Below are 13,390 nucleotides of genomic sequence, written 5' to 3'. Positions count from 1 at the left end.
TTGTTTGCACCAGTGACCTGCCATTTAGGATGATGGATGATGTTCTCCTCTCATGCTGGGTGATGAGTCTGCCCCAAATCCCTGTCTCACACCACCTGTTTTCTTGGATTATTTTCAGTACTACTTGTGTCAGTTCCTATCATCTGAGAAGCAGAAGCCAAGATGGGATTAGATGTGCAAGACATTTATCGGGAGAAAGGCCTGTGAGGGGAAGGGGGGGGGACACAGAAGTGGGGGGAAGCATCAGACCACAGTGTAGGTGTGCCCACCCCTTGAAGGAGAGAGGGAAGGGGGAAGAGGAGGTTGAGTAAGTGGAGTGTCGGAGTACGGTGTTCCAGGAAAGTTTCAGCTGGGTCATCGGTGAGACATCCGTCAGCGTTGCCCATCAGAGGAGTCCTGTGTCTTGCAGGAATGGGCCAGCCATAACTAGCTCAGGCCAGCCCATGGGGCGTATGGCGTGGGCATGCATGTGACGCTAGATCCACAAGGGCAGCTGTTTAGAAGTCATCTCTGTAGTGTAAGTTTTGAAAGTGATTGAGATAGTCCAGGAGTAAGAGAATTGGTGAAGAAGTCCAAAACAGAACTTTTAATAAGACATTAATATTGAAATGGTGAGCAGAGATGAAAGGAGCCAACGTAGGAGGCTGCACAGTGTTTTCAGAGTTAGAATAAGACCCATGTAAGAGAAAAGAGGAGCCAATTGTATTAAATGTTATAGAGAAGTCCAGTAGGATGAAGAGGCTGTTGGTGAGCTTTGCTTTGCTTTCCTTTTCTTTCTTTTCCTTTCCTTTCCTTTCTTTTTTTCTTGTTGGTGAGCTTTTTTTTTTGTTTTTTCTTTTTAATCTCTTTTTATTTTATTATTTTATTATGTTATGTTAGTCACCATACAGTACATCATTAGTTTTTGATGTAGTGGTTGATGAGCTTTCTGAGATCATTTTCAGTGGATTTCAGGGAACAGGTTGGTGCAAGTCGATAGAGACATGAATGTATACGACTTTTTGAGAATGGGAAAAATCTTTCCAAACAGGGGCAGCTGGCCGGCTTAGTCGGTGGCACGTGTGACTCTTGATCTCAGGGTTTTGAGTTCAAGCCCCATGTTGGGTGTAGAAATTACTTTAAAAAAATCTTTTAAAAAAATCCCTTTCTAAATAAACAGTATTTAGTTTACTTAGATCCATAAAAAATGTAAAATCAAGTGATGACCTGTCTGTTAAATTTCTCAGAATTCAGCATTCTTCTGGTAGACGAACACAAAGAACTGAGAAGGAAAGAAGAGAAATTCAGGTGTGGATGAAAAGAAAACGCAAGGAAAGAATGGCAGAGTACTTAAACCAGCTGGCGGAGAAGAGAGGGCAAGAACATGACCCTTTCTGCCCGAGGAGCAATCCAGTAAGTGTGCAATATCAGGGGCAATGGGCAGTGGGATAGCACTGAATACGTGCAGTGTTTCCCTGGCAAATATTCAAGAAAAGGATTGACGTAATTTGGATGCATTTTTTATTAGACAGAAATGTCACCATTTTACTTGTCAGAAAATGTTAATTACCTTAACAAAACATAGGGTATTCTACAAACCATGTTCTGTTGAACTATCTTAAATACTTTTTCTTCCCCAGGCTAATTATGGCTCTCGCTGATTTTAACCAAGTGAAGAGACTGAGTGATTGGTGACCAGTTGGAGCTGTTCCCTTAATTTTCAGTGAGAGTCAGTGGCAGTTGAACAACTGACTGTGTGTAGTAAAGCCATTTAAAAAAATAATTTTGTATCCACAAGTTATCTACAAAAAATAGAGTATGGTTCAGTCAGGTCCCAAGGGCACAGTGGCATGTGTGCGTGTGTGAGACACGTGTGCGTGTGTGTGCACGCGTGTGCATGTGTGTCAGCTGCCCTTTAAACTGTCCACATTTATGCACTGAGCCCTGACCGTGGGCATCACCGTGGCTGGTCAGAAGCAGTTTTCTTCAGAAGGTGAAATAAAGCAATGTTACTTTGATAATCACATTACTATAAAAATTGCATTTGAATTATACTTAGTTTATCTTTTACTTTGTAATTGGAAATAAAATACAATAGTACTTAATTTTTTTCGACATTGTTAGAGGAACATGTTCTATAAAAGTGAATTTTCCAGATATGGCTGTCACATTTAAGCACCAAATGGTGCAAAAGTAGGTGAACTAGTACATAAATTGCATACTTTACTTAACTTGTGTCTAGAGAAAGTATGTTGGTGTTAATATAACTTTTTTTTAAGAGAGAGAGAGCATGTGCTCGCGTATATACACACGAGTGGGAGGGAGGGGCAGAGGGAGAGGGAGAGAATCCTAAGACCCTGAGATCATGACCTGAGCCAGAATCAAGAGGTGGAGGCTTAACCGACTGGAGCCACCCGGGTGCCCTGATGTTAATACAACGTTGTGTGGAGAGTGTTAAGGACCCGGTAATGACCATCAAGGCTGCTGAGGCACCTGACTAGAAGCTTCAAGTGCATGTGTTTATGTGTGTGCTCCTCCCCCCCCAGGCGGGGGGTTCTGATATCGGCCTCTCTGTCAACCAAGCAAATACCCCAGATAGTTAGAATTGTGTCCAAATTTAGAACAAATTAACTCTGAGGGCACTGGGATTGCTTGGTTCTTTGACTTTGTGACTGTTCCTTCACAACTGCAAGCACCTGTTTATTTTTAGCTTCTATTTAGGTGAAGGTATGGGATTAGTGAGGGGTTAATGTGATTAAAAATTTCATTTGAATTTATATCAGAAATTAATAAGACCTTTAATTTGTCACTCACTGCTTCCATGTAGGACCTACAGAGTGCATGCACTTCTGTGTGCACATTTTTATATACAAAATTGTGTGTAAAAGGACTTGACTTCATTCGTAACTCAATAGTAACTCTTAATATTCTGGAATAAGACACTTGCTAGTTTGCCTCCTGGTGCATAAGTTTTGAGGAGTTTTCAAGTCGCAGTGAACATACTACATTAGGTGACTGGTAGACATTTTAAAACATCAAAATGATAGCTTTAGAGGTCTGACTTCTTTCTGCTTTATCAAGCACACTGTTAGTGAGATTAATCACAAGACTGAGTATGAAGTGTATGTGTCTTCATCCTTAAAATGTTTCCCATTTTAAATGCAGCTGACACTATATGTAAATTAATTGAATTTAAATTAAAATAAATGCAGCTGTTAAGGTTCTCTCTTGAGAAAATACATGAATTTAGCATTCTACTTATTAAACTAGTTTTTAATTACATGATGCTTTAACATTTTCGTGTTTGGTGCTTGGGATAGGAAGCTTCATCAAATATGACAGTGTTTTGCACTGTTTCCTGAATAGCAAAAATATGTTTTAACCTCCTATTAAAATTGATTAGTGGAATTTTCATGTTTTCCATGGATCACAAGGGCTTAATTATTTGAACTGAACCATAATGGAGTAACTGGGTATTTCTCATGCAGTTTTACATGACTTCACGGGAAATCAGGCTGAGACAGAAGATGAAGAACGAGAAGGACAGGTGAGCTGGGTAGCTGGACCCCCAGCACGCTCTCCAGTTTGCACACCTGAGGCACAGACAATGCCTGAGGAACTCTAGTCTTCACAGTAGCCCCTTTTTGTCCATAAACAGAAAATTATGAGAGATAACTGCAAGGAAAATAGACTCTACTAGGCTTTTTAGGAATTTGCTTTCAAATATCATTTATTCCATTGAATTTTCATGATTTTTATTTCTGCTATTGCCCTCCCTCTCCCAATCCAGATATGTATGTGCATTTTGGAAAATACCCAAAGGGCCATAACTACAGGTACCTTTACTAATTTCCACCTAATCGATTTCAGAAATCTGAAATATGAATTTGCATTTGAAAAGCATTGGAAAAAACAAATGCTAGGCGATCTTCAAACATTACGTTCCCTCTAGAGGTATGAACTGAAAATGACTCTTTTATTAAATGTTGTTTAATTCTTTGTCTGAAGATTGCTACTCTCTGACCACTATAGTCGGCGGATCTCACAAGCATATAGTCTGATGAATGAACTGTTATCTGAATCAGTACAACTACCAACAACTGCCCAGAAAGCCTTGCCTAACAAACCCAGGACTGCTCACATTTCCCGAGAGCAACACTCTCTTTCTCCAAGAAGGTAAGACAGAGTTTGGCATGTTGTTCAGCAAGATTATGTCAGGCCTGATAAGAATTTAGTGCTTTTGTCACCCAAGTTCAGTGTATTTGCATCTACCCTGCTCAGAAATAAGAAAATCAAGAAAAACATGGTCCCATAATTACGACGTCTTTATAAGTTTATAGAATCACCAAGGAAAAAGATAACAATGTCATTATATCTCTAAGATATGACAAAGCACTTTGGCATACCTAATACAATTTTGATACCCGTTCAATTCCATTTCCTCCTTTTCTGTAATCTGCCACGTAACTGTTCTCCCTGTTTCTCCCCTTGGCTCTACTCTTACAGAAACAGTCCTCACCAGCTTATCACTTCTTCTCTGTCTCTTCTCAACACAAACCCACATGTAATCAGATCACTTGTGTGTGTATAATTTGGGGTCTACTCAAAATACCAGAGACTCCCTTGAATCTTTTCTAATATAAAGCAGGGTATTAAATACATAAATAACTGCCAAATACATAGATAATTTGAAATGGACAGATAACCAAAACCAATTTCTTTGAAAGAAACAAGTGAAGTTTAAGGTGTGAGACATGAAGAATAATTTGTTGAGAATTGTTATAACACGAAATGTATCACTAAGGTACAGAATAAGCAATGTCAAGTGAATGTATTAATCTGAGCTAGAATTTGGGTCTTTTGAAATGTAGTTCATTACTGATACGAGATTCTAGGAATATAATAATTATGTAATTTCTACTTTAGAGAGAATCAATATGGTCACAATATTCCAATAAATCAACCTGGAAAATTCAAATATATATCCAGACCAAGTTACATCCGAAAGGGGAAACCTCAAGGCCCTCCTTGGTCACGTGGTAAGACTTTAAGCTTTTTTTAAATTGTAAATTTTGTATAATTTGGACCTCCTTGTCTCCAGAGTTGGTTTTCATTAGTAAAATGAAATCTTAGTGAAAAGCAGTTCTCATTCCAGCAGAATACAAGTTGCAGGATTGATAAAGACTTACCTATGCTGGGATTTTGTTTGTTCTATTGCTTTGAAATAGGAAGACTCCAGAAATCTTAAACAAATGGCCTTTTTATAATAAAACTTGAACAGTCAATATTTAGGTAAGACTTATTTGGGAATCTGTTTCTTTTGTGTGTCTGGCTAAAGAGGTAGGCATTTTTACAGATCAAGTTCTTATAGATGTCAGGATGGACTTAGATAGATAGGTATCAGGATATCACAGAAGAGGAATACTATGAGGCTCATATTGAAATACCATGTTTTTACCTTTTGAACATCCTTTTCCACATTTGAAGATATAATATCTGTTATTTATTGCTAGCCTTCCTTTAGTTAATTTTGCCATATTTGGGTTTTGATTGCCAGAGTAAAACATACTTATTTTGTGAAATGATTACACATTAAAAATATATAATCATAGGGACGCCTGGGTGGCTCAGGCGGTTGAGTATCTGGCTTTTTTTGTTTAAGATTTTATTTATTTGAGAGAGAGAGAGCACAGAGGGAGAAGGAGAAGCGGACTCCCCACTGAGCAGGGAGCCCGACACGGGGCTCGATTCCAGGATCCTGGGATCATGACCTGAGCCGAAGGCAGACGCTTAATGACTGAGCCACCCAGGCGCCCCAGGTGTCTGGCTTTTTTATTTTGGCTCAGGTCATGATCTCAGGGTCATGATATTGAGCCTCACATCAGGCTCTGCACTCAGTGTGGAGTCTACCTGGGGTTCTCCCTCTGCTCCTCCCCCTGCTCGCACTCTCTCTCTAAAAATAAAGAAAATCTTTAAAAAATGTATAATCATAGTTAATATGTGGTATAAATGCAGACAGCTTTTAGCTGTATAAAAACTAACGTGCCAGGTTCTGGTTACACTCTTTAGTTACAAATGTTCCCATTTTACAGATGAGAAAACCCAGGCAGAGAAAGTTGAAATAACTGCCTAAGATCAGATAGCTCGGAAGTAGCAGAGCTGGGATTTAAACTCAGTCTGGGTCTAGAGGCTACACACTTAGAACCTACGCTTTATTATGCTGCCTCAATTTAGAAAATTGAAATTTCCATAAATTCCAGTCCTCTTAATAAAACTTCATAGTTTAACTCTTGCTCTTGATTAACAAATTACAATAAGAAAACAGTGCTCTTTTTAAACTAAGATTTCAAAATAGTAACCATGTTTTCTTTTTTTAATTTTTATTTTACACCTGATACATTTGCCAAAGTTAAAGAAATACCAAAAATTGGAAGGATTTTAAACTTGAATCCACAGTTTCTTAATATCAGATGGAAAAGTCTTGGATTCTGTGGAAATGTGTCTTTGTCTTGGGTCTGTCCAGTGTCAGGCCTGCATGGTTACGCTGCACTCGCCTGGGCTGAGGCCTCGGCCCTTCTTTGGTCGGCTCCCTGCCCTTGCTGGACTGTCCTCGAAGAGGTGCTCCTGCACGCTGGGTTCAGAAGCCCTCAGGGACCCCCACCCCACACAGACCAGTCCAGAGCTCATCCCCGGCCTTCGGGGCAGCCTCCCCCTCTGCCTTCTTAGCCCCCTTCCCCCATCTCACAGGTGCTGCGAGCCAGCTTGCTTTCCAGCCACAGGCTGTGCTTGGCACCCCTCTCTCCCCTCAAAAGTCTCCCTCACCTTGAATGCCTCACCTCTGTGTTTTGGAAGCCATCCCTCATCTTAATTCTTCAGTTCTTCTAAACTGATGTAATGAATTTTAAATTGGGGCCAATACTTAACTGGCCTGGTGGTTGTATCAGCGACAACTGTCTCAGCTGCCTTTGCTGCCATTTATTTGTGTCCTCTGGCCGCCTGGTCACGTTTGTGAGTCTGAGGCGTTGCTGCCACAGGTCTCATGTAGTCACTGGTAAACTTGTCCCACTTTTGTCCCATGCTAGACTAAATCTTTTGAAGGTAGCAACACTGTCTTCTCTATCTGGTATACCACTCACATTGAACAAATGAGATTATTGAATACTTGGATACGTGAAAAAAATGGCTGTTTAGCTTTTCTGACTAAAAATAGCTATTTATAAACTACTGTTCAGGGATATTAGTGGGTGGGTATTATTGTATTCATACTATGTCCGAGAAGACCACCGTGTAACTCGCCATCATCCCAGCTCACCTGTCCCTTAGCTTCCCCAGAAGCGGAGAGACAAAGGCAACTGGAGGGGCCGGTGACCATGCTGGCTTCTGTCCAGGTTGCGCCTTGGTGTGACCTAGATCTACCACCCCTAGAACCCAGCGTTTCCCCTGGCTACATTCCGAGGCTTCAGGTCCCCCAGGATTGTGGGGCAGTGGGAGAAATGCAGGCATGGTGGATCCCAGGCCCTCCCCTAGTCGGTGACGCAGATCCCCGGGGCCCACGTGAGGCAGGTCAGTCAGTGCAGATGGGGAAGTGAGGACTCACCAAGACTTTTAAGTTCACTGCAGCTCGTTTGTAAAAGAAGAGTTTTTCTGAAGATGCTTATGTGTCTGACTATATGTTGTTGTCTGTCTTGTAAAGCAGTGTGTCGTTTCTGGCAAATATCTCCAGCCCCGATTACAGGCTATTATACTTAGAGATCTCCCTGCCTTTTTTTTTTTTTGGCTTGTTTTATGTTTAGTTCTATCAAAAACAATATAAAGGCTATATGATAAGTAACTGAGAGGCATCAAAAACATAAAAAAATGTTCCAGCCTTTCGAATCATCCAGGCCTACATTCATATCCCAACTCTGCTGCTTACTTGGTGCCCTCAATTATGTTATTTAAAACCTAACTCATAGGGGTGTTGAAGGTAAAAAGTAAAACTTTTGCATAACATAAATAATAAATGGTGGTTATTAATCCTGGAATTTAAGAAATCTTAGTGAATCATTCTTTTGATAACATCTAACCTGGCATTCTGTCAAGGTGTTTCCTGCTAATAGGCGTATGTGGCTGGCTTTTCCAGTTGCCCAAGAGGTTGTCAAGGCACATTGCCACTTTGAGAAAGGACCGTGGTCCTGCTATGAGGATACCAAGTTTCAAAGTAGAGCTTTCCCTTCCTGCATCTGCACTTTTGTTTTGCTTTCTTGGTTCAAATCAACCACCATATATTGGGCCCCCTCCTAATCAGTAGTTTCTGTCTTCAAAGAATGTACAGTACGGTAGTGAAACGTCATGGCCGCATACAGAAGGTTAAAGAAGTTTGCCTGTTTCTACAGGAACTGCTGCTCCTGCCGTACAGAGTAAAGGTGCTGGAGCCAAAGCAGCAGTAAGAGCGGCTGTGCCATCTCCAGTTACCTTCCAAAAAGGTAAGGGAGAAATAGAGAATAACTTTATTTCTTCAACTTAAATTTTTAAAAATCGTAAGACCCTCTTAGAAATTTCAAATACAGATTTCAGAATGAAGGGTATGGCGGTGTGGTAGAGTGGTTTAGGGATCAGGCTGCGGAGTTAGCTCTTTAGAATCCTAGTTCACCACTTACTCTCTAGCTCTGGGCAAATTCCTAACCCATTTGTGTAAGCCTCAACTTTCTCACCTGCAAACTCCAGATTATTAGAGTGAGAGCATATATTATGGGCTTAGCAGAGTACTGAACATAAACACAAGTATTCAGAGGGGGCCGTTGTCACAGAGTCATGCAGCACACAGACCCTTCAGTTTGGGGATTCTAAATTAGCTGTGCTCTGATCAACTAGAGAGTGAAATGGTCATGATCTTAATGCCTAAGAATTCAGATCTAGCCCTGGCCCACCCCTTGCCCCGTGTTACTCTTCACCATTTAAAAAGCACGTTCACATGATTCTCCCGTGAGCTCTCCGTAACGGCCCTGGTAGATAGACAGGGCACCTGTGATCCCCGTCTTCCTGCTGAAGCCAGGGAGGCTTAGGGGATTGATGCTTGATGCCGAGCATTGTATTAACACTGCCTGTGCATGATCTCACTTAATCCTCACATTAACTGAGTGAGCTCTATGGCATTATCCTGATTTACAGAAAGAACTACATTTTGGTAGGGACAACGACGCAAACACTGATTATATGTAATATAAAAATGATGAGAAACATGAATGAGTCTATTCCTGCCCTCAGGCCTCTCTCCAGTGCCACCATCTTCCAGTTCACCGCCTCTCTCTTCAGCTGCGTCTGCTCTTTAACCTGTCAGGTTTTACTGCTGATGGCTGTATTTCCTAGAAACTCTCTTTGGTTCTTTTTCCATGGTTTTCCCCCACTCAATGCCTTAAAACCCAAGGCTGTAATTACTAGGATCAGTTTGAGTGCTAGAAGCATCATTTCCTGTGCTTTTAATTGTATAATCCCAGACTTTTTTTTTTTCTTTCAAAGTCTCCATTTTAATCTTTTATAAAGTGTTTTCTAGTTTAGAGTACCCCAAAGCTATTTTATTATTTTCTAAACAAATATCTAGCAATGTTCGTTTAACAGATAAAATACCCCAAAATACAGTGTTGCCCCTGAAAATAGCTGAAATTCTGTGTACACTGATATTATATTTATGAAAGCTCCAGAGATCCAGGGTTTTGCGAAGTGAATTATGATCCAGCGTGAGGCCTTGCCCATAGAAAGGCAAACAGAAGTACTTCTTTCATTGTCCAGGGGTAGCCCTGCCTGTAATAGGATGAAATTAAATATGACTCCAAGTTTCTAGCTTGGCTGTGGGTCTAGAGTATGGCCCAGGATCAGACACAGGAGGGGCAAGCGGAGGAACAGGGTTTTCTTCTGGGGGTGGAACAGGGAATGGATTCAGTTTTGCTGTTCAGTTTCAGATTCCTCAGGCAGGACTCCATAGACACTGTTTGGCAGTATGCTTCATAAAGAAACGGGGGCGGTGGCCACTGTCCTGCTTCGAGGGAAGCTGCTGTACTTGCCGGCCTAGTTTCCACAGTGGGGTTTCTTCCTGATGTATCACTGACCTTTTACCTTAGAACGCGTCCACTGTCCACACTGGGGCACGAACGCCCAGACTTGAAAAGCTTTGCACATGCTCAGTTTCGCAGCATTGTTTTCATACTGTATTTTAAGATTGGCTATCCCGAACAAAGCCTGGAGAAATGCACTCCGATCTGAAGAGAAGAAAATTACAAGGCCATCCCTGCAGGAAGCAAGGTGAGAGAAAGCCAGACAGCTTCCCAAGGTGTGTGCCTTCCCCACAGGCAAAGGTTCATCCTAAAGTGCAGGACCGTTCACCTTAGTTTCTTAATTTTGGTGATGATTTTGTCATTCTTTTTAGATTGCAGTAATTATGTTCATTTGATGAGTATCGAAGTCTGGTTACCAAATTAACTGTGGCGGAAGTGGGGCTGGGATTAGTTGGTGGTTACGGCTGTTCTGCCCTTTCACAGCCTGAACACCTGGGGCAGCCGCCTCAGCTCCCCGGCCCCACGAGTTTCCGTCTGCTCTGGAGAAGGCCTGCCCTCGTGGTTATCTTACTGCTTAACCACTTGGTGGTTTCTCTCTTTCTGTTTTACTGGCTGTTTTCTTTTTCTTTCTTTTTTAAAGATTTTATTTATTTATTTGACAGAGAGAGAGAGCACAAGCAGGGGGAACAGCAGGTAGAGGGAGAGGGAGAAGCAGACCCCCCACTGAGCAGGGAGCCTGATGCGGGGCTCGATCCCAGGAGCCTGGGATCATGACCTCAGCTGAAGGCAGACGCTTAATGACTGAGCCACCCAGGCGTCCCGAGCTGGCTGTTTTCTTTTTCGCCACAGTGTTTGTTCACCGAACTTTGCAGCTGGGACTTCTCCACAGTTCTGTTACGTCTGCAGCCTCTCCGCCCTGGACTCTCTTGTCCTACAGGTTACTGTTCTTTTTAAAATGAAGAGATGGCCAGAATTCAGTTTCCTTCTATTACACTGACAGGGCAGAAATTGTTAAAACCATATCTAAACCTTGTGATTCGATTATTCGGTAAGGGGCCCCTGGCTGGCTCAATTGGTGGAGTGTGTGACTCCTGATCTCCGGGTTGTGAGTTCGAGCCCCCTGTTGAGTACAGAGATTTCTTAAAAATAAATCTTAAAAAAAAAACAAAACTTTAAATATTAGGTAGAATGTGACTGTCTTGGATTTGATGATAAAAGTCAGAATAAACAAACAAGCTTATAAATGAATCAGTCCCCCGTAGCTTTGTCCTTTTCCCTTGAAAGGTTCTGGTGCTCCATGTCGTCTGCAGTGTACAAAAAATCACATTAGTGCTGAGCTTTCACCTCGATCAAAGCAGGTGTGTATAGAGTACGAGAGAGAGGAGACCATGGTGAGTCCCTGGATGGTACCGTCACACATCCAAACAATTCTTCATGAGAGTCATAGTTCCCTTCTACAAGTAAGTGTTATTCCAGATTTCAGTCTGCCTAGTGACTTCTCTGTGTTATCCAGTTGTTGTTGCTTATTGTTTTCTGTGGGATGTGGAGATCCTGCAAGATTGAAGTAGTAATTCAAAGCGTCTACACTTTTGGCTTAGTACTCTAGCATTTATCTTTCAGAATTTTCCTTGAATTTGTATTTTCCTTTCAACTAAAGAATAACAAAGAACAGATAATTGTATTATGAGTATAAAAATCCATTGTGTCCATTCTTCAGATCTGGTTGTGTCAGATGATGTTCAGGCCATTGTCCATCCAGATGTGCTGGGCAACCACCGCCCTGGTTTGCTTCACCAGTTGGTGGATGAGCAACTCTAGAATCTTTGGAAAGCTTAGTTCATGTTCCATTTACTTTTTCTCAGGCTCAGACCACAACTTACTGCCTTTCTTACTTTGATAGGACTTGTCAGCAGCTGAAGAAGAGCTAGAGCCTCCTTTCCATGGCACGGACGGCATGTCTGAGAGCACCGGCAGCATCCTCAGCAAGCTTGACTGGAATGCCGTTGAAGACATGGTGGCCAGCGTGGAGGACAAGAGTCTGTCTGTCCACTGGGCCTTGGATCTGTAAGACCCGAGTATCATTCTGTTGCCAAACAAAGGCCGGCGCTTCAGTGACAGTAGTTCTGAAAGACTGGTGTGTTTGAAAGAGAAAAGCAGTGAAGGAAGCAATGTGAATATACACCTGCAGCCATATTATTACCCAGATTAGCCATTTCAAGAGGGAAAATAAACACTTCTCAATAATTTTGCCTTCATGGGTAAAGGGTTGTTTAACTATAGATCTGTGATATGCTTTTGCATTTGATCTATCTTTAGACACAATTTTTTAAATGATGAAAAAATGAAAAGTACCTTTCAAGTTTACATAATATTTAAGTTACTTTCAAATAAAAATCTTCTGTTTCGTCTCCTTCTTTACTACCCCCTGAGTTTTGAGAAACAACCTTATATGGATAAACCTGATGGAAAAATTGAGAAGAAAGTCACAGTCTCACGCTGAGATTCGATAATGAACTCCATTTTAGAGCACAGCCTAAAATTCACCTGGGCCGGCCTGGCCCCTGAGTGAAAAGAAACCAACCACCTTCCACCTGTCCTGTGCCCTGCAGCCTGCGAAGCCTTGGGGAAAGAACCAGGGAAGAGCCCTTTGAATGGGAAATAGGACTCCTGACTCCAGGGGCTCGTGTTAACTTTGTAAAGACCATGGTGCAGAACCCTGGGTAGTTTCTGGTGTTGCCCCCAAATAATGTCATCATTTTGGAGATGATAATTTTAATGAGAAGAAACTAAAAACCTTCACTCATTTGTCAATTTTTGGTGTAGTATCAAAGAATACTATTGTCTGAAAAAGCTATTAAATATGCCTCCTTTTCCAACTGCATACCTGTGTGGGGCCAGATTGTTTTCATGTCCTTCAGCCAGAACAACATCCTGCAACAGGCTGAGTGCAGAAGCACGTATGAGAATTCCGCCAGACATTCAAGAGATTTGTAAGACTACAGAACAGTGCCACTCTTCTCACTAAGTTTTGTTTTGGAAAATAGTTACTTTTGTAAATATGTGTTACAAACATTGAATGGGAGGTGCCTGGGTGGCTCAGTTGGTTAAGTGTCCGACTCTTGATTTTGACTCAGGTCATGATCTCAGGGTCGTGAGATTGAGCCCCATGCTGGGCTCCACAGTGGGCATGGAGCCTGCTTAAGATTCTCCCTCTGCAGGGGCGCCTGGGTGGCTCCGTCGTTAAGCATCTGCCTTCCTCAGGTCATGATCCCGGGGTCCTGGGATCGAGCCCCGCATCGGGCTCCATGCTCAGCAGGAAGCCTGCTTCTCCCTCTCCCACTCCCCCTGCTTGTGTTCCTTCTCTCACTGTGTCTCTGTCA

The 13,390-nt window shown here is 42.0% G+C and overlaps 1 protein-coding gene across 5 annotated transcripts in view; it reads left to right on the top strand.

The window, feature by feature from the left end:
- Positions 1 to 13,104, top strand: part of CPLANE1 (ciliogenesis and planar polarity effector 1) — a 138,124-nt gene extending 125,020 nt beyond the window's left edge. For all 5 annotated transcript variants that reach the window (XM_032415152.1, XM_032415151.1, XM_032415155.1 and 2 more), the window contains 8 exons: positions 1,227 to 1,392; positions 3,468 to 3,526; positions 3,988 to 4,155; positions 4,906 to 5,018; positions 8,355 to 8,444; positions 10,174 to 10,257; positions 11,295 to 11,470; positions 11,911 to 13,104. In XM_032415152.1, coding sequence (XP_032271043.1) covers positions 1,227 to 1,392; positions 3,468 to 3,526; positions 3,988 to 4,155; positions 4,906 to 5,018; positions 8,355 to 8,444; positions 10,174 to 10,257; positions 11,295 to 11,470; positions 11,911 to 12,078 — 1,024 coding nt within the window. In that variant the 3' untranslated portion in view covers positions 12,079 to 13,104. The remainder of the gene's footprint in view (positions 1 to 1,226; positions 1,393 to 3,467; positions 3,527 to 3,987; positions 4,156 to 4,905; positions 5,019 to 8,354; positions 8,445 to 10,173; positions 10,258 to 11,294; positions 11,471 to 11,910) is intronic.
- Positions 13,105 to 13,390: the final 286 nt, after the last annotated feature.

Source organism: Phoca vitulina, unplaced genomic scaffold, assembly GCF_004348235.1.
Source record: "Phoca vitulina isolate PV1807 unplaced genomic scaffold, GSC_HSeal_1.0 scaffold17, whole genome shotgun sequence".
Classification (NCBI taxonomy): domain Eukaryota; kingdom Metazoa; phylum Chordata; class Mammalia; order Carnivora; family Phocidae; genus Phoca; species Phoca vitulina.
The sequence above is the reverse complement of the archived record's forward strand: the minus strand, read 5'-3'. Positions and strand labels throughout refer to the sequence as shown.